Source organism: Geotrypetes seraphini, chromosome 8 (assembly GCF_902459505.1).
Source record: "Geotrypetes seraphini chromosome 8, aGeoSer1.1, whole genome shotgun sequence".
Classification (NCBI taxonomy): domain Eukaryota; kingdom Metazoa; phylum Chordata; class Amphibia; order Gymnophiona; family Dermophiidae; genus Geotrypetes; species Geotrypetes seraphini.
In genome coordinates, this window is record NC_047091.1 from 191523132 (window position 1) to 191546725 (window position 23594).

Below are 23594 nucleotides of genomic sequence, written 5' to 3' on the forward strand. Positions count from 1 at the left end.
TTCATCTTTGAAGCTTATGCTGGGGGAGGCAGGGATATTGGGGAGGAATGAGATCAGGTCTAAGTGATGTCCTTTAGTATGTGTTTTGGTTGTGTTTTAGTTCTATTCAACTTCTTTTATTGGTTTTTTTTTTAACTACTGTAAACCGCCTAGAACTTTACGGCCTTGCGGTATATAAATTGATTATTATTATTATTATTATATATAAATAAAAGCAGGACTAATAATAGTTTATATACCGCAGGACTGTGAAGTTCTAGGCGGTTTACTATGGGTAAAAATACTACAAATTAAGTAAAACTAACAAAGTAAAAGCTAGTGATTAAGAGCTCTAGAGATCAGTGATTGTGGAATAAGATTGTTCAAATCAGTTGCCTAAGTACTTCAGGAACAGACGTGTTTTTAGGTGTCTCCTAAATTCCCCATAAGTATTAGTGAACATAAGTAATGCTTCCTGAGATGAGAGATGACTGATCTGGGTCTACCAGTGATTTCCAGAGAGGTAAAACCACTACTTCTGCAGTTCCAAAACAACTGCCAGGCTTCCCAGACCTGTTATCCAGGGATATGCTCCAGATGTAACTATGCCCACCTTGGATGTGTGCCATCTGCCAGTGAGGGACATTCACTTTCTTATTGTTCCGTAAAGCCAGAGGAAATGTGATCACGTCACCAGCTGCAAAGACCCCTGGGACATTACTCTGCATCATCTGTCGGGAGAGGAGAGTCAGGCGAGTGATCCAGAAATGAAGCCATATCAACAGAAGACACCCACCGTGCTTTAGCACCTAAAAGCTGGAGCTAATGGGCGTAACTTACACGTTACACAAAAGTGTGAGTCTCACTCTTGCTCTACCTGGAGTCTGCTTATGTGTGCACTCACCTGTGCAATTTGCTCTCTATTTCTAGAACACAGCTGACTGCGCTGGGGCACATCTGCATGTCATTATTCTAATTGTTTACATTAGTTAACAACAATGATGGAAAATGTGTGATCGTGGCACTGAGGTACCCCCCTCTTCAAACCCAGCATGCACCCAAAAAGAGGGAGGAAAATCCTCAGACTAATGTAGCAGTATAAAGCCAAAAGATGCAAATCAAAACTGCTCACAGAACAGCTCGGGTTTAGAAAAGTCACCCAGAGGCACGTTCAAGGACTTAGCTGACAAAAGACGACTTGAGCTCCCTATCACCCACCGCATCACCTACAAAATCATCTTACTTTCCTTTAAAATCAAACTCTTCCACCAACCTTTATTCCTTGATAAACTACTAATACCACAATGTTCCCCTCGCACGTTAAGATCCACTGACCAAAAACTTCTTTTCATTCCATCTCTAAAAGAATTCTATTACACCCGAAAAACCAACTTCGCAGTAACTGCACCCACATTATGGAACTCGCTTCCACAATACCTACGTGATGAACAAAATTTAATCAAATTCAAGGCTGGCTTAAAGACCTTCTTATTTCAAGACGCTTTCAATTGAACTTAGATCATCCCTCCTCATCTCTCTCGTTTTATTTTTTGTTTTATTTCTCTTATTTATTTTTATTTCTCTTTTTATGCTTCTTACCGCGAGTATGTATTTGCTTCAACAATGCTACCTTATCCTTCTCGTTCTATCCCCCCCCACTTTTTCCTTCTCATCTAAATTATGTAACTTCTCCCCTCCTTCCCCTTTTACCCTCACTTTCTAGTTTGTCTAGTCTACGTCAGTTACGTTCACTTCGTATTATAAATTTTTAGCTTTTTCAAAATATTGTTAACCGGCCAGACATTTGCTTGATGGTCGGGATATTAAAAACTAATAAACTTGAAACTTGAGCTCCAACGCTGTGACGTCTTCTCCAATCTTCCCTGTTTCACCAATGTTTGGCACAGACCAATGTGGCTGCACTTTTCAAGGCTGCATTTTTGTTCCCCTGATGAGCCAAACATTGGTGAAACAGGGAAGATTGGAGAAGACGTGACAGCGTTGGAGCTCAAGTCGTCTTTTGTCAGCCAAGTCCTTGAACGTGCCTCCGGGTGACTTTGCCCTTTTCTAAACCTGAGCTGTTCTGTGAGGGAATTTTTTGCCAGTGAAACTATCAAAAGCAGTTTTGATTTGTACCTTTTGGTTCTTTACTGGTACATTAGTCTGAGGCTTTTTCTCCCTCCTTTTGGGTGCATGTTGGGTTTGAAGAGGGGGGTACCTCGGTGCCACGATCACACAACATTTTCAATCATTACATGTGCAATTAGCACCTAAATATTAGCAGTAATTTTCTAGAATTGCCCCATGTTACACTCTGCTGCCTATTAAAATGTTTTGCTGTGTATTGTGTTGACACTGCAATGTGGGCATATTATGTCAGACTTTGTATTGTGACTGGAATTCTCTCTCGCCTATGTTTGACTTTTTCAATGCTTTGAGGAAATTCCTGCAAAAAAGCGGTAAATAAATCTTAATGCATTAAACAGACCATCTAGCCCAGTATCCCATCTTCACATTGGCCAATCCAGGTCCCAAGTTCCTGGCAGAAACCCAAAGAGTAGCAACATCCCATGCTACCACTTCAGGGCAAGCAGTGGCGTCTCCCATGTCTGTCTCAATAACAGACTATGGACTTTTCCTCCAAGAACTTGTAGAAATCTTTCTTAAAATCAGCTACATTAACTGCTTTTACCAAGTGTAAGGACTGTATAACCCATCTCATGGAGTTTCTGTTCCCATCAAATAATTTCCTCTAATAATTTAGTCATATGAAGAAAAACCCAGAATATAATGTACCCCTGTCTCAGGGAGGTACAAGGGGGAAAATGCCAGTATCTCCCAGCAGATGGCAGGACTATAGAGTATAAAAGGGAAGAGTGTGTGTGTGCAGGTGGGGTTTCAATCTTCCCTAGAACTGAGAGGAGGAGACAAAACCCTTTGAAGCACAGACCACAGAGTGGTTTCAGGACTGCAAGGTCAGGGCCTGGGGATCGTTCATGTGACACTACCACATAAGAATTGCCATACTGGGACAGACCAAAGTCCATCAAATCCAGTATCCTGTTTCCAACAGCGGCCAACCCAGGTCCCAAGTACCTGGCTAGATCCCAAGTAGTAAAACAGATTTTATGCTGCTTATCCTAGGACTAAGCGGTGGATTTCCCCAAGCCATCTCAATAATGGCCTATGGACTTCTCATTTAGGAAATGATCCAAACCTTTTTTAAGCCCTGCTATGCTAACTGATTTTACCACATTCTCCAACAACAAATTCCAGAGTTTAATTACACATTGTGTGAAGCAATATTTTTGCTGGTTTGATTTAAATCTATTACTTAGTAGTTTCATCACGTGCCCCCTAGTCCTGGTATTAAACATACAATTCACATCGACCCTTTCCTCTATCATATATCCCCTGAGTCGTCTCTTCTCCAGGCTGAAGATCCCTAGTCTCTTTAGCCTTTCTTCATAGAGAAGTCGTCCCATCCCTTCCATCATTTTCATCGCCCTTCTCTGTACCTTTTCTAATTCTGCTATATCTTTTTTGCGATACAGTGACCAGAATTGCACACAGTAGTCAAGGTGCAGCCATACCATACAGCGATAACATTTTCATCTTTCTTTTTCATTTCTTTCCTGATAATTCCTAACATTGAGATATCCGGGTTTTACTCTTTCTATTCTCCTTACTTCCATTGATTTCAGTGGAAGTAAAACCCAGACGTCTCAATCCATCCTCCTTTTTCTGGAGCCATATGGTAACCCTATGATGGGAGAGATGGCAAGTGTGAGCTCCACACAGGGACATCATACCTTGTTCACCGGAATGAAGCCACGAGAGTCAATGGTGATACCACTCTGTTTCAGGAAGCCTGTCGTTGGACTCGCACCTGCAGACGAGAAGATGGGACCTGTGTGAGCTCAAAGAAATGGAGAAAACATACAGAGCAAGGCTCATGGAATTCTTTCCAACACATATGCATGTGTCTGCGTGTCTTGTATGTGTGTTTACGCTGTGGTCTGCTCATATGTCTGTGTATTTGTATGTTGGTTTAGGTATGTTTTTATGTGTATGGGGGTGTATTTATGAACCAAAGGAAAGAGGGAGCATGACGCCAAATAAAGGAAAAGACCGGAGAAGGCCATTGGCAAAGGATGTAGAAGGAGATGAGTTTATTGAAACCAATTAGACTTGGCCTGCATTAGAGGTCAAAACCAGATACGTCAGGAGGGGATGGGACTTTCTCTGGTAGCAATAAAAGCAGTTTACATATTATTTTGTACTTGTGGCGGTGGGGGGGGGGGGGGAGGTTAAGTGGGAATTGAACCCAGTTCCCCAGATTCTCAGGCTGCTGCACTAACTAGGGTGCTCCTCTAGAGCAGTGGTTCCCAACCCTGTCCTGGAGGAACACCAGGCCAATTGGGTTTTCAGGCTAGCCCTAATGAATATGCATGAAGGAAATTTGCATGCCTATCACTTCCATCATATGCAAATCTCTCTCATGCATATTCATTAGGGCTAGCCTGAAAACCCGATTGGCCTGGTGTTCCTCCAGGACAGGGTTGGGAATCACTGCTCTAGAGGATAAATCTCACACGCACGGTTAGCAGATGAGGCACTGAAACAACAGTCCCTATCGGGTCTATTTCAGTAAACTCATCTCCTTTACCATCATAAGAACCTAAGAATAGCCTTGCTGGGTCAGACCAACGTGGTATCCCATTTTCATGGATGCCAATCCAGGTCATAAGTGCCCGGCAATATTCCATGCTACCAATCCAGGGCAAGCAGTGGCTTCCCCCTTGTCTTTCTCAATAACAGACTATGGACTTTTCCTCCAGGAACTTGTCTAAACCTTTCTTAAAACCAGCTACACCATTGGCTCTTACCACAACCTCTGGCAACACGTTCCAGAGCTTAACTATTCTTTGAGTGAAAACATATGGAACCACGGGGTACAAGGGGTGATCCACCGATGGATCAAAAACTGGCTGGCGAACAGGGAACAGAGGGTTGGCGTAAAGGGCCAGTACTCAGACTGGAAAGGGGTCACGAGCGGAGTTCCGCAGGGGTCGGTGCTGGGACCGCTCCTGTTCAATATCTACATAAACGACCTAGAGGCGGGAACCAAGTGTGAGGTTATTAAATTTGCAGATGACACCAAACTATACAGCAGGGCTCAAACCAGGGGAGACTGCGAAAATCTCCAAAAGGATCTAACGCAGCTGGAAAAGTGGGCCGAAAAATGGCAAATGAGCTTCAACATAGGGAAATGCAAGGTCATGCACGTGGGGAAAAAGAACCCGATGTTCACATACAGAATGGGGGGAACACCGCTAGGGGTCAGTAACCTGGAGAGAGACCTGGGAGTGATGGTAGACGCAACACTGAAGGCATCAGCGCAGTGCGCTACAGCCTCAAAGAAAGCTAACAGAATGTTGGGTATCATTAAGAAGGGTATTACGACCAGGACGAAGGAAGTCATCATGCCGCTGTATCGTGCAATGGTGCGGCCGCATCTGGAGTACTGTGTCCAGTACTGGTCGCCGTACCTCAAGAAGGACATGGCAGTACTTGAGGGAGTACAGAGAAGAGCAACTAAACTGATAAAGGGAATGGAAAATCTCCCATATACCGACAGGTTGAAGCAGTTGGGACTTTTCTCACTGGAAAAGCGGAGACTTAGAGGAGACATGATAGAAACCTTCAAGATCCTGAAGGGCATAGAAAAAGTAGACAGGGACAGATTTTTCAAATTAAGGACCACCACAAGTACAAGGGGGCACTCGGAGAAATTGAAAGGGGACAGGTTTAGAACAAACGCTAGGAAGTTCTTTTTCACTCAGAGGGTGGTGGATACATGGAACGTGCTTCCAGAGGCTGTTGTAGACAAGAAAACATTAAATGGTTTCAAAGAAAGTTTGGATAGATTCCTAGAAGAAAAAGGGATTGAAGGGTATAGATAGGTATAGACCACTACTCAGGCAATGGGCCTGATGGGCCGCCGCGGGAGCGGACCGCTGGGCAGGATGGACCTATGGTCTGCCTCAGCGGAGGCAACTTCTTATGTTCTTATGTTCTTATATTTCCTCCTATTGGTTTTCAAAGTAACTTCATCGAGTGTTCCTTCCGATTTTTACCACCATTTGTCCCCAGCCTACTCCAGTCTTTTCCTTTATGTCTTTGTGTTGCTTGTCTGCCAGTCTGTGATCAAGAGAGCAAGTGAGCTGGGAGGACCCTTTGAAAGGTGCAATTCTATCATTTCTGTTACTCCAAATTGTACGTCAACACTGCAACTGTTTTGGACCAGCTTTTCCAAGTGCAGAAACTTGGGGCCCAATATTCAAACAAGCAGAACTTTTTAATTTGTGCCCTATTTTCATTCAAGGGCCCCTTTTACAAAGCTCTCGTGGCAAATGCTCTAAAATCCTCTGGAATTAAATGGACTTTGGAACATTTGCCTCGGGAGAATCACTTCAGCAGCTTTGTAAAAGGGGAAAATTAAGCTTAAAGTTGGAAGTAAAAGTTGCTTTTAGAAATGTAGGCCAGTCCTTCAGTTGCTGAGATTTGTGAGTCCAGTGCAGAGAATCAGGACTAAGCTGCCAACTTTTTCCCCATCCCTAATCTGCCCTGGTGTATCGAGGGTGAATGGTGCCCCTCCCCTTTCCCGTACCTTTTTAATTTTCCAGGTGGGAGCAACATCACAAACTGGCTGCCCGCGTTGTGTCAGCTTTCCCTCTGATGTCACTTCTAGGCGCGGGGCCTGGAAGTGACGTCAGAGAGAGGCAACACCGACGTGGGCAGGGAAAATTAAAGAGTTCCAAGGGGAGGGAAGGGGCGCACGTGTAAGGCAGAGGGGATCGGAGAGGGATGGGTACCACCGCACTCCGCCCCACTATGCCTCTTTTAATGCTATTAAATTTAGAAGTTTAAAGAAATGTAGTTCTCCATCCTGATGAATTTTCAAAGAAGTTAATGTAGGAGCAGAAATCTCAAAAGGCCTGAACTTTGGAACCTTCTGCCAATTCCTAATTCTCTATCCCAATTTAGAAAGGCTGTGACATAACTCTTGATTTCCTCACGCTTTCCCTTCCCATCTGTACTTTTTAAAATGTCGCTCCTTTCCTCTCAGTTGTGTCAAGTCCTACCACAGTTTTTATTTTCTTTTATTTCTATCTTATTTTTTAATTGTAAGACACGTAGACATATTTTGATAGGCGAGATATCAAAATGGGAATAAACATGGAAACTTGGGGCTCTTTTTACAAAAGTGCTCTAGTGCTTTTAACACACGCACCAGATTAGTGCGCACTAGCCAAAAATCTACCGCCTGCCCCCAAAGGAGGCGGTAGTGGCTAATGCTCACGGCAATTTAGCGTATGGTATTCCATGCGTTAAGGCTCTAGCACAGCTTTGTAAAAGGAGCACTTGGTAACACAGCAAAAGACGGCCTAATGTTGGACACGATAATGCGTCGCACATTAATTTCGGAATGTCCTGGAGTAACCAGAGGGTAAATATTATTTTGCACATTTATTTAGGGGACGTCTCGGGTGCAGAGAATGGGTAATCCTGTGCGAACCACTGAATGCACATTAACTGGATACCACTGAGAAAACACTGAGCTCTGACCACTTTCCAAACAGCTGCTGCCCTGGCAATTTGTTATGACTGAGAGACAAATGGCCATAGTGCGTAGGAGACACACATGCGAGACTGTTCTAAGGCCAAGTTTACCGCAGCTTTGAAAAAAGATGCCCAACCCCCACTGCCTTCCCATTGGCTGGATCCTACTCACAGTCTCTGGAACTAGAGCTGCCTTTCAGTGCTCCGCCTCCACTGCCTTCCCATTGGCTGGATCCTACCCACAGTCTCTGGAACTAGAGCTGCCTTTCAGTGTTCCGCCCCCACTGCCTTCCCATTGGCTGGATCCTACTCACAGTCTCTGGAACTAGAGCTGCCTTTCAGTGCTCCGCCTCCACTGCCTTCCCATTGGCTGGATCCTACTCACAGTCTCTGGAACTAGAGCTGCCTTTCAGTGCTCCGCCTCCACTGCCTTCCCATTGGCTGGATCCTACCCACAGTCTCTGGAACTAGAGCTGCCTTTCAGTGCTCCGCCTCCACTGTCTTCCCATTGGCTGGATCCTACCCACAGTCTCTGGAACTAGAGCTGCCTTTCAGTGCTCCGCCTCCACTGCCTTTCCATTGGCTGGATCCTACTCACAGTCTCTGGAACTAGAGCTGCCTTTCAGTGTTCCGCCCCCACTGCCTTCCCATTGGCTGGATCCTACCCACAGTCTCTGGGACTAGAGCTGTCTTTCAGTGCTCCGCCTCCACTGCCTTCCCATTGGCTGGATCCTACTCACAGTCTCTGGAACTAGAGCTGCCTTTCAGTGCTCCGCCTCCACTGCCTTCCCATTGGCTGGATCCTACTCACAGTCTCTGGAACTAGAGCTGCCTTTCAGTGCTCCGCCTCCACTGCCTTCCCATTGGCTGGATCCTACTCACAGTCTCTGTGAGTAGAGCTGCCTTTCAGTGCTCCAGCTGTTCTTGTTCATCTGGAACTGGTGGATAGGGGGACAGTTTTGACTTGTGACCAGATGCCTTTCGATTTCCAAATTATCTATCTAAAATGAGTGTGCCTTCTGTCTTATTTCTTTTTCTTATATAATGTGCCATTGGAAAACACTTTGATCTGTGCGCTAGCAAAGGCGATATATCAGCTTTTAATAAACACAGTCGTAAATGTATGCAGGGCGGGCAGTTTCCAGGCAGCCATTAGCAAAGGAAAATGCATAAACCATTTGCAAGTTCTTATTGAAATTCTTTATTTGGTAGAGTCTAACAGGTTATTTTTGGCTGGAATGTACTTTTGCCAGTGACTAGGGCACTGCCCTCCCTGCAATGGTGTACCATGGGCGTTAATGGGGGATGGAGGGTTGGGGTGTGCAGTTTGCCTGCAGCCAGCCACTGACATCAACCTCCTGTTCTGGGGGGGGGGGGGGGGAGCAGTAGACCTGACGACCATGCACAGGCACTCTGCAACCCCATGACCAATCCACGCACTTTCTCACTGCCTGGAGGAGTTGGGGCTCCGGCCTAGGTTCCTGCCCCACCAGGTATGCCACTGCCTCCCTGTGCGAATGTATCTGTGTCACTGTGGACTGTAGCTTTGCCAGGCACTGCCCTGTGGTACTGTGGGTTGCAGCTTGCCACATGCACTTACCTATTCCAATAACACAGACATCAGCTCGAAGAAGTTTGCCACTCTTCAGAACCACTTCCTTCAGCTACATGGGAACAAGAGTACAATATTTATTTATTTACAAATTGATATACCGTATATTAACTATACAGTATACAAAGCTTACAATCATAAAACACAATTACAGAACAGTACTCGTAAAAAAAAGAAAACAAAAAAACTTAACCCAGGAAAGCGGCAGCAGTGACTCTACAATGCACACCTGTAAGACCAGGGCAGACTAGATGGGCCATTTAGCCTTTATCTGCCATCATGTTTCTATGTATAACACACCCACAGCACAGCGGTAGTGTGGCTCTGCTCTGGCCTCTGACACCAAATGAATGCCTTTGTCTCTCTCCACACAAATTATGTTACTGTCCAGAGAGGTCTGAGGTACACTTTACTCTGTTCAGCCCTTCCTATAACACCTCACTGCTGCTTGCCTCCCGTCTCAGTTTCACTGTTTTCTGTGGGGGCTCCAGTCCCAGGTGTTCAGTTCGGCCTTGTAAGCAGCAACCATGGTAGACTGACATGACCTTCTCAGCCGCTACCCCAGCAGTTCCTTCTAGGTCATTCTGAATCAAACGAGCTCAGCTGCCAATTTGAATGGACCTCGAAGACCGATTTACTATCCCCAATAAAGAACTCGCATTCAAGGGCATTCGGAAAAGTTGAAAGGGGACAGATTCAAAACCAATGCTAGGAAGTTTTTCTTCACCCAATGGGTGGTGGACACCTGAAATGCACTTCCAGGGGGTGTGATAGGACAGAGTACGATATTAGGGTTCAAGAAGGGATTGGACAAATTTCTGAAAGAAAAGGGGATAGAAGGGTATAGATAGAGGACTACTACATAGGTCCTGGACCTGTTGGGCCGCCGTGCGAGCGGACTGCTGGGCACGATGGACCTCTGGTCTGACCCAGTAGAGGCACTTCTTATGTTCTTATGTTCATGTTCTCCAGACCTTGCACTTCTGTTCCACCAGCCTTATTCATTCTTGTATGTCCTGTCCCAGATTCTGGAGGTTTCCACTCCTGCCATCACATGCCTCAAAGCTAGATGCACTAAAGTCAGCAATCGTCTAATGATCGTCGCTCAAACGGTTTTGACTTGTTTAGCGATGATCAGATTTGCCAACCCAATGCACAAAACGGCTCACCGCAAGGTTTTGTGCACCATCGCTCATTCTCCGATCCAGCCATGCAAATAAGCTCATTAATATTGAAATGCCATGTAAACTAGTAGAAAGATTGATGTTCTAACATGGCATCTCAATACACTACAAAAAGTGATTGCTTTTAGTGATCTGAAAAAAGCGATTGGTCAAGGCCAGTCGCTTATCTGTCTAACCTTTTTTTTAATGGACACAGACGCTTTGTGTGTGTTACACATGCACAATTTGTGCCCCATCAAAAAAAAAACAACAATGCGAGCTGAGCTGCCCTCCCAATGATTAGCTGCCCCCTCCCCCCCCGACAGAGAGACAGTAGGGATGCCCACTCCCTCCTGCCACTGGATGCCTCCCCCTGCAACAGATGCTCCCTGAACCATACCCTCTCCTCCCCTCTCACCCCCAAAAAAATAAAAGACAGGAGGATGCTCACTCCTGTATCTTTGTCCAAAGTTGAGAGCAGGAGGGAGGCTCAGTCCCTCCAGCTCCAAGGCCATGATTGGCTCAGATGCCCCTTGGGTTGGGCCTTAGGTGTCTGAGCCAATCAGGGCCTTAGGCCCCTCTCTGTGTATCCCATGATGCACCAGGGAGGTGAAGGCCTGCCATTTTGAACTTGTGGGCCTAGGAGCCGGAGGGACCGAGCATCCTTCCTGCTCTCAATTTCTAACTAAGGTGAAGGGGGGGGGGGTTTCAGAGGAGCATTTGGTGACAGAAGGGAAGTGGGCATCCCTCCTGCCTTTTTTGAGGGGGGGGGGGTAGGGGATGGTTCACAGGGGGCACCTGGTTTAGGGGCCTTTGTTGGCAGGAGGGAGTGGGCATCCCTCCCGCCATTTTCACTGTCGATTGTTGCTGAGGCAGGAGGAGTAGGCATCTCTCCTGTCTCTCGTAGGGGCAGCCTTCATCATTGGGGGGGGGGGGTTGGGGACCCGTTGTGTGTGTGTGTGTGTGGTGTGTGGTGCAGTGGTTGGATCTACAGCCTCAGCACCCTGGGGTTGTGGGTTCAAACCCCGCGCTGCTCCTTGTGACCCTGGGCAAGTCACTTAATCCTCCATAGCCCCAGGTACGTTAGATAGATTGTGAGCCCACCGGGACAGAGAGGGAAAAATGCTTGAGTACCTGATTGTAAAAACCGCTTAGATAACCTTGATAGGCGGTATATAAAAAATCCTAATAATTGTCAGGGGGTTGTGATGGCTGTGGATGGGAATTAGGGCTTGCATAACTTTTTTTTTATTAAAATGGAGACAGATATTGTGCGTGAGTAACATGCACAACATCTGGTGTTCATTTAAAAAACAAAAAACAAAAACGTTTCCTGTCCCAAAGAGCTGAGTGGCAGGAGGCTGCTTCGGGGCTTCCCCTGCCAGCACTGCACATGTGTGAGAGTCACTCTCACAGTGATCTATCGGACAGGAGAGACGGAGATTACGGCGAACCTCCACGCAAATCATTTGCATGCAAACTTGTTTGTGCATCAATCGCTCTTTTGGAATTGGCCAGTAATCGGATTGCAGGAGACCCACACAGCATTACCGACCCTGTTTAGTGCATCTGACTCTCAGACCCTGCACGTGCACAAGCACTGCTGATTAACTTGAAAACATTTCTTCATTCCAGTCATTTTTATGTTTGAGGTCCTTCTTCAGTACCTTTCCCTCATGTTCTCGGAGCTCAGACACTTCTGTCTGCATGTAAAACTTTACCCTGTGACTCTCAAACATCTAAAAACAGGAGACAAAGAAACATCACTGTTATTAGCTAATTACTAAACCTAATTAACACATTAACAGCATTAATCACTCTAGGTTATTATCACAATGGACAAGATTCACTAAACCTCCAAACCGTGTGCGATCCATTTCCGTTTGCATGCCAGCCGACCAATTCAGTAAAGACCTGCATGCAAATGGGGACGATTGTTAACACACCCCTCCTTCCCATGGACAGAGCGATCCTCACTCATCCGCACACCCTGACAGTAGTGACAGGAGAAGCAGCCTCCTGTCACTGCTGTCAGAACTCAGCCCAGCCCAGATCTCTATTGCCTGCTCCCGGACTCTCCTGCTCTCTGCCGCCGTTCCCTGCAGTGCAAGCCCGTGGTTTTAAAGTGGGCCTGCACTGCGGAGAACGGCGGCAGAGAGCAGGAGAGTCCGGGAGTAGGCAAGAGAGATCTTCCCAACACTCCCTCCAGGCCCTGATCTCTCCTGCCTGCCCTGCTCTGCCCAGATCTCTCCCTTGTCCCCCTCCTGGCACGGCCCTCACAGCACCAAAAAGTTGGGGGCAGGAGGGATGTTCAGTCCCTCCTGCTCCTAGTCCTCCCACCTCCCTGGCCCACCCCTGGTCGGCATAGGCGGTTGGGCCCGGCCCACCCACCCTGGTACCTTTAAAATAGTTGGGAGCAGGAGGGGTGCCCGGTCCCTCCTGCTCCTTCCAGGCTCCCATCTTTGGGAGCAGGAGAGGTGCCCACACCCTCCTGCTCCTTCCAGACTCCCATCTTCAGGAGCAGGAGGGGTGCCCACACCTTCCTACTCTGATGCCAACGGTCTTCTCTTCGGGAGCAGGAGGAAAATCCTCCTGCTCCTGCTGTTCTGGCCTTAGGCCCTGCCTCGGTGCATCATCTGATGCACGGGGAGAGGCCTAAGGCCCTCATCTGCTGAGGCGCCTCAGGCTCCTCCCTTTGGAGGGGTCTGGGGCACCTCAGCCAATCAGGGTCTTCCTTAGGGAGGAGTCTACGGAAGTCCCTGATTGGCCAGAACAATGGCCAATCAGGGACTTCCCTAGACTCCTCCCTAAGGAAGTCCCTGATTGGCTGAGGTGCCCCAGGCCCCTCCATAGGGAGGAACCCGAGGCGCCTCAGCCAATCAGGGCCTTAGGTAGGATTGAAGTCTACAAAATCCTGAGTGGCATTGAACAGGGACATTTGGTTCATCGATTCCATTCCTTGCTTTCTCAGGAATGCTGGTTATCTTTGTCCTAAATACAGTACAACATGCAGTGGGAAGAGGTGGGGAGGTGTTTGGGTTTGGGGGGTTTTCATTGTAAAATACTGAACACCAGCTTGTTTATTGGCTGTATTTTACTTTATCTGTTCAATAGAAGTAGTTCAAATTTAAGAAACAGAATAAATACTCATGTCTGTGGATAAACAGCTTCCAAAAGTTCTCAGTGACAGCATTAGAACACGTGACATATGCACTGAAACATGTTACATGAGCAGCAGACATGGGTTTCTTTAACAACTCCAAGGATACCTTCATGATTGCTCTCCCCACTTTTTCCCCCAGGAACTTCTTGAAGGGAATGTCTTCCAGCTCCACCACGGACACTGAATGAGCCTTCTCACACAGGTACGCTGCCACTTCCATGCCTGAGGAAGGATGAGAAAGCATAAACGAATGGCATCTTTCAGGGACACATGTCTGCCTCAGGGGATAAGTTGGTCTCAAGTACTTCTTCACTGGCCCTTATACTCATGATGCCAGTTCCAGAGGAGTGCACAAAGTTGAGCTCAGCCCTGGGCCTTCTGGTGAAGGAGAAGCCTAAAGGTTAGCACAGTGGACTGAAAACCCGGAGGGGAACTATGGTAGGTTCAACTCTCCCCTTGATCCTGGGCAAATCACTGCTTTGGATGTACCAAAGAAAGGCCATATATCAAATCTACGACTCTTTACTGTCTCCCTTTTCACTCCACCGAATGCTTTGAAGATAGGAGCTGAGAAGGTAGAACATCAGACCAGACCAAAGCTCAACACCATCTGTCCAACAGGTGCCAATCAGGGTCACTAAGAATTAATTGGCAAATCCCAGAGAGTTAATCTTCTTGCTCACTCCCCAGGATAAAAGATGGCTTTTACCAGGTCTACCTACGGAATGATTCACTTATCTCAATCCCTTTTAAACCCAGCCATGGACTTATCTGCTTGTCCAAATCCCCTTTAAACCCAGCCATGCATACCGAGAAAGGATGCGCCCACAATGACAGCATTCTTGCCAGTAGCTAGTCTGACTGCCCAGTTGGCATCTTCTGGTGTTCGAAGGGTGAAGACATTGTCAATTTCTTTCCCTTTACATGCTAGGGTCTTGGGTCTGTAAAAGCCAGAAGAAAGTTGAATGCACCTCATTTACTGTAATCGAGGCTTTCAGACAATTGATTAAAATATTACTAACGCCTCAAAGAGAATTCATGCAGTTACAACCTAGACTGGCAAATCTTTCAGAGGATAATTCTCTGAAGTAGATGGTAACATTATAAGTACACTTCTCCCTCCATATTCGCGGGGGTTAGGGGCAGAGTCGGCCCGCAAATATGGAAATATCACAAATAACTTTTAGGGCCGACTCTGACCCACCCTCCCTCCTGGACCTCTCCACACCGTACCTGGTGGTCTAGCGGTGAAGCGAGGCAGGAGCGATCTTCCAACGCTCCTACCCCCTGTAGAGCCATCAACAAAAATGGTTGCCGTGAGTTCCCGTGGTCTCATGGGACTACAGCGGGAACTCATGGCAACCATTTTTGTTGATGGCTGTGCATGGGGCAGGAGTGTGGGAAGATTGCTCCTGCCCCACTTCACCGCTAGGCTGCCAGGTACGGTGTGGAGAGGTCCAGGAGGCAGGAGTGGGTCAGGGTGTAGAAACTCACGAATAACCAAAGTCATGAGTCCTAAACTTGCGAATATGGAGGGAGAGATGTAATGAGTACAACAGAGGCTCCCCAGCCAATCAGATGTTTAGGATACCCACAACGAGAGAGATTTGCAGGCAGTGGAGGCAGTATATGCAAATCTCACTCATGAATATTCATTGTGGATATCCTGAATACCTGACTGGCTGGGGTATACGGATGCATCCTGTGCTGTTACTTTCTCAGTTTGTCCGTCTTGACTAGATTGTAAGCTCTTTTGAGCAGGGACTGTCTCTTCTATGTTTTGATGTACAACACTGTCTATGTCTAATGGATTAGAATAATGGCATTTAAGTGTGTACGAGGGGGTGCTGAAAAGTTCTCAGCCCATACAAAAGAGAAGTAACATAGTAACATAGTAGATGACGGCAGATACAGACCCGAATGGTCCATCCAGTCTGCCCAACCTGATTCAATTTAAATTTTTTTTTTTTTTCTTCTTAGCTATTTCTGGGCGAGAATCCAAAGCTTTACCCGGTACTGTGCTTGGGTTCCAACTGCCGAAATCTCTGTTAAGACTTACTCCAGCCCATCTACACCCTCCCAGCCATTGAAGCCCTCCCCTGCCCATCCTCCTCCAAACGGCCATGCACAGACACAGACCGTACAAGTCTGCCCAGTAACTGGCCTAGTTCAATCTTTAATATTATTTTCTGATTCTAAATCTTCTGTGTTCATCCCACGCTTCTTTGAACTCAGTCACAGTTTTACTCTCCACCACCTCTCTCGGGAGCGCATTCCAGGCATCCACCACCCTCTCCGTAAAATAGATTTCTGCAAATTAGCTCTTAACGAAATAAGATAACATTCTTTTCAGCTACAGTGGCAAAATAACACTCAGAATTTAGAAATTCGATTGGTTGGACTGAGTAAATGACAGCAGATAAAGACCTGAACGGTCCATCCAGCTGCCCCGTTAGTTACATGCATTTTAAATTCATGATTAAATTGTCTTTTTTTTCCTAGGTTCCAACCATCTCGTTGTTTGTGGAATACTCTGTACATACTTCCATTTCTCATGTTTTGGAGCCCCTGTGGCTGATTGATTCGCATCTTTGGCTGGATGCGTAACGCAGGGGTTCTCCGTCCAGTCATCAGGACACACCAAGCTAGTCTGCTTTTAGGATATTCATGCATGCAGCGCTGTCTCATGAATATTCCCTGAGGACTGAGTTGAGAACCAGCACTGTAACGTGACCTGGGGATAGCGATAGCAGGGGCAAGGAATCAAAGCCCAGTCCTCTAGCATATTTTGGGACTGGTCTGCATTTAGAACTCACGTGCTCCCGGTGGCTATCAGCAGTTTATTATATTCCATCTTGAATCCATCTTTGAAGACAGCCACCTTGCTCTTGGCATCCACAGACACGACCTGAAAGAAGAGCTTCAGCGTGAACCAGCTGTAATTAATGACTTGAAAACCCTCATCTTGGGATAGAAACAAAGCAGCAACTCTTCCCTTAGTGTCCCCTGAAGAAGGCGTCTTCTATACGCCGAAACTGGGATCCTTGTTGGGACCTCCTGTTATCTTTCTTTGCTGGTTTGGATTCTTGAAAACATTTTAGGAACAGTGTAACAGAGGGGTCCTTTTACTAAGGTGTGCGCTAAATGCTAACACGTGTGAACGCGTCCATTATATCCTATGGACGCATTAACGTTTAGCGCGAGCTGAAACAGCTACCACACCTTTGTAAAAGAGGGGGAGGGAGTCTTAAGGTCAGGTTGAATAAGGCACAGGGCACGGCTCGTTCAGCCACAGAAGCAGCTTCACTGTCAAGCACTTTCTTGACTGGATTTCATGTGCTCACCCTTGAAAAAAGGCATGCGGGAATACACCTGACTAGGGTTACCATATTGCTCCAGAAAAAAGACATCTGGATTTTGCTTCCACTGCTTTCCATTGCTTTCAATGGAAGTGAAAAATTTAGATGTCTTATTCCATCCTCCTTTTTATGGTGTACCATGGCAATCCTACATGACGTGACCACAGGTCTATCAGAACAGTGGACAATCCAGGTCAGAAAGAGTAAATCACTTCAAGGGATTACAGTAGCTGTGACTTTCTCAAAGAGCTAATAATGGTTTATTGATTTTTCCTCCAGGAATTCACCTAAATCGCTCCATGGTGCGACCTCATCTGGAGTATTGCATTCAATTCTGGTCTCCTTATCTCAAGAAAGATATAGTGGTGCTAGAAAAGGTTCAAAGAAGAGCGACCAAGATGGTAAAGGGGATGGAACTCCTCTCGTATGAGAAAAGACTAAAACGGTTAGGGCTCTTCAGCTTGGAGAAGAGATGGCTGAGGGAAGATATGATTGAAGTCTATTAAATCCTGAGTGGAGTGGAGTAGAACAAGTACAAGTGGATCGATTTTTCACTTCGTAGACATTACAAAGACTAGGGGGACACTGGATGAAGTTACAGGGAAATACTCTTAAAACCAATAGGAGGAATTTTTTTTCACTCAGAGAATAGTTAAGCTCTGGAATGCGTTGCCAGAGGATGTGGTAAGAGCGGATAGCGTAGCGGGTTTTATGAAAGATTTGGACAAGTTCCTGGAGGAAAAGTCCATAGTCTGTTATTGAGAAAGACACGGGGGAAGCCATGAAATATTGCTACACCTTGGGTTTTGACCTGGATTGGCCACTGTGAGAACGGGCTATTGGTCTGACCCAGTAAGGCTATTCTTATGTTCTCATCCCATTGGACTACCTTGAGCACATCTTCTGTCAACAAATTCCACAGTTTAATACTACTATTATTTCGAGAGTGCTGCCAGATGTACGCAGCGCTGTTCAGAGTCAAGTTTAATTGTGCACTGAGTGAAAAGTCTTCAATCTGTTCCCTGCTAGTTTTATTGAAGGCTTACTTTGTGGAAGGGTAAACAACCATTCCCTATTCACCTGTCCCACCTTTATCCCAGGGCTGCAACCCCATCAGCTTTTCAGGATTTGCCCAACGAATATGGGTCAGATCTAGCTGCATACATGTTTTTATAGTGATTAGTTTTTAAGCTGTATGATATTTTATGGGGTCCTTAGTAAAAGGACCCCTATGTTCTTATCATTTTATTGGTGTATTTTGCTTAGAAACACTTGATAAGCAATCTAATCAAATAAACCTTGAAACCTTGCATTCAAATGGATTTCATTCATATTCACGATGATGATATGAAGCTACTCACTCCCATTGGACCAGATATTTCCACAGCTTTGAGTGAACTGACTGCCTGTCTAATCGCAACTCAGGAAGGGGCAAAAAATCTCTGCCTGAATCCAAGCAAAACAGACATTTTTGGGGTCCTGACTTGTATGGACTCCCTCTAATATCACAGGTCAGGAATCTTGGTACACTACTAAACTCATCACTTGCTTTGATCCCACAAAGTCAAATAACCTTTAAAACTTATTTCTGTCACCTGCGGCAGCTACAAAATCTCCATATATTGAATAGACAAGTCTGACCATAGTGGTCAAAGCTGCCCTCCAGTGGCTAAAAGAAGCAAGTGGCTAAATGGCATATCTGATTTCGGAGAAGAATGTGTGTAATCTTGTTTGAACTAAATGCTGTGGAGGGTCCTTTTTGTGAAAGTTTACCTGGAAATATAAACTACTGCAGTTTAAACTAAATTTTCCCTGGTTTTCTCAAAATATGAGTTTTGCCACTTGCTTCCTTTTGCTATTGGAAGGCAGCATGTCATGATAACGAATTAGACTACTGTAATGCTTGTAACAGCTGCAACTAATTCAGAACGCTGCAGCACAACTGATAGAGGAATGCAAGCGGCGTGAGTACATCACACCCTTTCTGCAAAACCTACACCGGCTAAATTTGAACCTCTATGTTTCTCTTTTTAAGGCTTTTGATCGTGTAGAATGGACCTTTATGTATCAAGCAATGGATTGGTTTGGTATTAGTTCTGGATCTATACAAATGGTTCAAACCTTGTATAGTTCCCCTGCTGCCAGATTATATATTAATAATACTTTTTCGGAACATTTTTGACTGGAGAGGGGAGTTAGACAAGGATGTCCGTTACCCCCTCTGCTTTTTGACATTGTATCGGAACCTTTATTGTTAGCTAATCAACAAGAGGAGGAGATTCAAGGTATTCCTTATGCAGGTCAGGAATATAAGATCTCTGCATATGCAGATGATATTTTGCTTCATTTGAGAAATCCTGAAGCTACCATACCACATTTGCTGGAATTAATTGACAGATTTGGTAAGTTTTCTGACTATAAAATAAATTGGAATAAATCGGAAGTTCTTCCACTAAATGTTCATTGTTTATTAGATTCATTTTCTTTTATTTGGAACGAAGATGGTATAAAGTATTTAGGTATTTGGATACATAAAATGGAGGAAGAAACGATGAAAGTAAATGAAAAATTGCTTTTGGCAAAGGTTACAGAAATGTGTGAGCATTGGAACCCTTTACATTTGTCTTGGTGGGGGAGAATTCAAACTGTTAAAATGATGATTTTGCCTGTGGTTTGTTACCAAATGAGTATGATGCCAGTGTTTTTTCAGGAGTCCGTTTATAAGAAGTTAAATTGTATTCTTACTAAATTTGTTTGGCTTTAGTATCTTTACAAAAACCAACTGCGGCGGGTGGGGTAAATTTTCCAAATTTTTATAGGTATCATCAGGCTATATTATGGGTATATACTGGGTCCTTCCAGAGCTCAAGGAGCATCTTCCGGACTGGTTGTATTTAGAATGGCAATTGATGTCCCCATTGAGATTGCCGCATGTATTGAGTATTAAGTTACCAACCTATGTTAAGGATGACATAAGAACATAAGCAATGCCTCTGCTGGGTCAGACCTGAGGTCCATCGTGCCCAGCAGTCCGCTCACATAGCGGCCCAACAGGTCCAGGACCTGTGCAGTAATCCTCTATCTATACCCCTCTATCCCCTTTTCCAGCAGGAAATTGTCCAATCCTTTCTTGAACCCCAGGTGTCCACCACACGTTGGGTAAAGAAGAACTTCCTAGCATTCGTTTTGAATCTGTCCCCTTTCAACTTTTCTGAATGCCCTCCTGTTCTCTTATTTTTCGAAAGTTTGAAGAATCTGTCCCTTTCGACTCTCTCTATGCCCCTCATGATCTTATAAGTCTCTATCATATCCCCTCTAAGTCTCCTCTTCTCCAGGGAAAAGAGACCCAGTTTCTCTAATCTCTCAGCGTATGAAAGGTTTTCCATCCCTTTTATCAGTCGTGTCGCTCTCCTCTGAACCCTCTCGAGTAATGCCATATCCTTCTTAAGGTACAGCGACCAATATTGGACGCAGTACTCCAGATGCGGATGCACCATCGCCTGATACAATGGCAGGATAACTTATTTCGTTCTGGTAGTAATACCCTTCTTGATTATACCTAGCATTCTATTTGCTTTCTTAGCAGCCGCTGCGCACTGTGCCGTCGGCTTCATTGTCATGTCCACCATTACCCCCAAGTCCCTTTCTTGGGTACTCTCATTCAATAACATCCCTCCCATCGTATAGTTGTACCTCAGGTTTCTGCTTCCCACATGTAACACGTTACATTTCTCAATGTTGAACGCCATCTGCCATCTTGTCGCCCATTCCCCTAGTTTGTTCAAGTCTCTTTGCAATTCTTCGCAGTCCTCTTTAGTCCGAGGATAATATTATTTTAATGGATACATGGAAAACTCTAAAATATATTAATAATCTATCTGATATTCAAATAGAGAAATCCACATGTCAATCATTATGGGTAAACTCCAAGATTCAAATTGGTGGGACGAAGATTGTCTGGAAGCATTGGATGCAAGCAGGTGTACGTACTTTAGATGTTGTATCTCATGGGAAATTGCTTGAGTTTTCACAATTGCAACAGTCCTTTGGTATTTCTAAGACTCAAATTTATAAATGGTTGCAATTGAAGCAAGCCATTCAGAAAGAGTTCCCTGAATGGAGAAATTTCAAAAATGACTATAGCCTGCAGATCCTATGTTTTCAGACATATTCCCTGGGGCATCAGGCTTCCCAGTGGAATAAATTAATATCTGACTTATTGAATAAAAAACCAAAGACGAGTCTTAAAGACATTTGGAGCATTGAGATCAAGCAGCATATTTCTGCAGCTCAATGGCCATGAATTTGGACTTGGAGGATGAATGTACAATGTTAGCGTCTGAGACAAAGCTTTTGGACCCCTGTGCGTTTACAAAAAATAGATAGTTCCAGATCTAGTAGATGCTGTCATTGTCATACAGATATTGGGACATTAGATCATCTGCTTTTTTTTTGTCCTCTGATACTCAGCTTCCGGAAATCGATATGGGGACAAATCAATGTAATATTTGATTCTGCAATTCCATTGTCATATTAGATGGTTATATGTGGTACCTTATTGTATGTTAAACCCCATTTGACCAGTATAAAGACAGGCTTTTCATGATAATGACAGGGATAGCCATCCAAATGATAACAAGAAATTGGAAGAGTTCTGATACTTAAAATTTTCCTTTTTGGTGGGCAAATTTGTGTTCTAGTTGCAAATATGAAAAAATGAATGCAGAATTTTTGGGGAATAATAAGGTATTTAAGTTCGTGTGGGGCCCATTAGCAGCTTTTGTTGCATCTGTTTAAGATATGTAGTTATATATTTATGTCTTATATCTCTTTTAGGTTTTGTTCCCATACACATCCGGGGGAGGGGAGGGGAGGGGGTATACCCCCATATATATTTGATGTATGTTTACATTTCTGAGTTATACAGGGTTGGGGGGTAATGATGTCTTTTAATTTCTGTAGTTCAAAAGTGCTTTGTAATGGTTTGATATATTTCAGATGTATATATTTAAATTGCACTGTTCATATTGGAAAATAATAAAATGTATAAAAAACAGCCACAGATAACATGGACTAAGTTAGTCCTCTGAGCCCTTTAAGGTCCTCTCTGGATCCTCATCAAGCGAGCCTTCTCAGGAGCAACCCCCACACTCTGGGGCTACGTCTAGCTCAAGAAGCAGACGAGAGCCTGACTCTTCTCCTGAGCCTTTGAAACATGCGGAGACTAACTAAGCACTCAATCCGCACCTGAACTAGCTTCAAGCAAACCTATACCTTAGAGCACTTCCTTAGATCTCATTTAACTGTACATGGTTTATGGTTTGATTAGATGTAAAGTACCGCCCTTCTGTATATGTTGCCCTGAGCTTAGAGCCCAGTCTAGTTGTCCCAGATGACTTTGTTCTCCCCATCTTGTCCCCATCTATGTACCTGCACTTGGCCCCTCCGCTGTATAGTAAAATTGATGGATTTTTAGTTTTAAAGATACGTAAGAAAGTTTGTATTAAGAAATTGAAATTGTTTTGTTTTTATTTTAGATGTTAGGATTTGTTTGTGTATTTTGCCTTATGAATATTATTTTGTAACCCACATAGATTTCGGATATAAATGTTTGAAATAAATAAATAAAATGTTTCATAGTCTTGTTAGCATCATTTCTTTGTTATTTGAGTCTTCGAATGCATGCTTTTTAGGTGTTTCATTGCTATTATTCTGCCACATCATAGCTATGTTATTTGAATGTTCTATTATGGAACAGTTGCACTGACACTTATCCTATTTCAGTTATATGATTGTTAAAAGTGTGAAACTGGATCCTGTTTGTCTTATTACTAGGTTTCAATTAGTCATTTCCACGTTTATCTCATTCATTGCATTTAGGTCTCATATTTAGTCATTTTGCTACTGTTCAGCTGTCAACCAAAATTGTAGGTTTCGTGTTCAACTGCACCTGCTGTACATCACCTTGGGTGAATCTCTGCAAAAAGGCGGTTTAAAAATCCCAATAAATAAATATACACATAAATAAGGAAGCAAGAGACGCCAGCACTTTACCTGCATCTCCATCAGGACCTCAATATCATACGTATGGAAGAATTCCTTGGAGCGCAGAGCAATCTGGTCAGGCTGAGAATCCATGGCCTGTAGAAAAACACAAATAGAGGAGTCATGAGACAAAAGATGTCGCATACTCAGCGATGGGTAATCCATGGTATTCTTTATTGGTAGACAATACAGATGGACTGATACTGGCAGTGTTTCGGCAAACGTGCCTTTGTGAGGAGTCTCTATATGGTGTGTCGTAAAAATTATAACGCTTTTGACCCAGAGGGGTATTTTGTTGAAAATGAACGCTGTAGAAATTCCCTTGTGGCTATGGAGGATTCTCATATGATTTATTGGTAATACCACAAAATTACCACTAGGGGTCAGTGCCACCATCTTGAACCTAGAGTCAGATGGTGAGGAAGCAGAAGAAGCCCACTTCTGCAATATCTACTATGGATAACCTCTGGGTAAGTTGTGGGGCTGTCTGGGGGCCATGGGGTGGTGGAGGGATTGGGGAGGTAGGAAGGAGAACAGAACCACATGGGGGAGTATAGGGGTATTGAAACCATGGGGGAGGAATGAGGAAATCGTATTTGCAGGGGATGTAGGTTCAGATCTATGGGGTTGGGTTGGAGGAAGTTATA

At 44.7% G+C, this 23594-nt stretch overlaps 1 protein-coding gene across 6 annotated transcripts in view; it reads right to left on the minus strand.

Moving 5' to 3' along the window:
- AIFM3 (apoptosis inducing factor mitochondria associated 3) overlaps positions 1 to 23594 on the minus strand; it is a 108385-nt gene that overhangs the window by 29403 nt on the left and 55388 nt on the right. For all 6 annotated transcript variants that reach the window (XR_004540504.1, XR_004540503.1, XR_004540502.1 and 3 more), the window contains 8 exons: positions 22957 to 23043; positions 16360 to 16451; positions 14354 to 14484; positions 13650 to 13765; positions 12048 to 12119; positions 9206 to 9269; positions 3792 to 3868; positions 593 to 710 (listed from right to left, as the gene is read on the minus strand). Coding sequence is in view for 2 of the 6 variants with exons in the window: in XM_033957354.1 (XP_033813245.1) it covers positions 593 to 710; positions 3792 to 3868; positions 9206 to 9269; positions 12048 to 12119; positions 13650 to 13765; positions 14354 to 14484; positions 16360 to 16451; positions 22957 to 23043 (757 nt within the window). In the remaining 4 variants the exon portion in view is untranslated. The remainder of the gene's footprint in view (positions 1 to 592; positions 711 to 3791; positions 3869 to 9205; positions 9270 to 12047; positions 12120 to 13649; positions 13766 to 14353; positions 14485 to 16359; positions 16452 to 22956; positions 23044 to 23594) is intronic.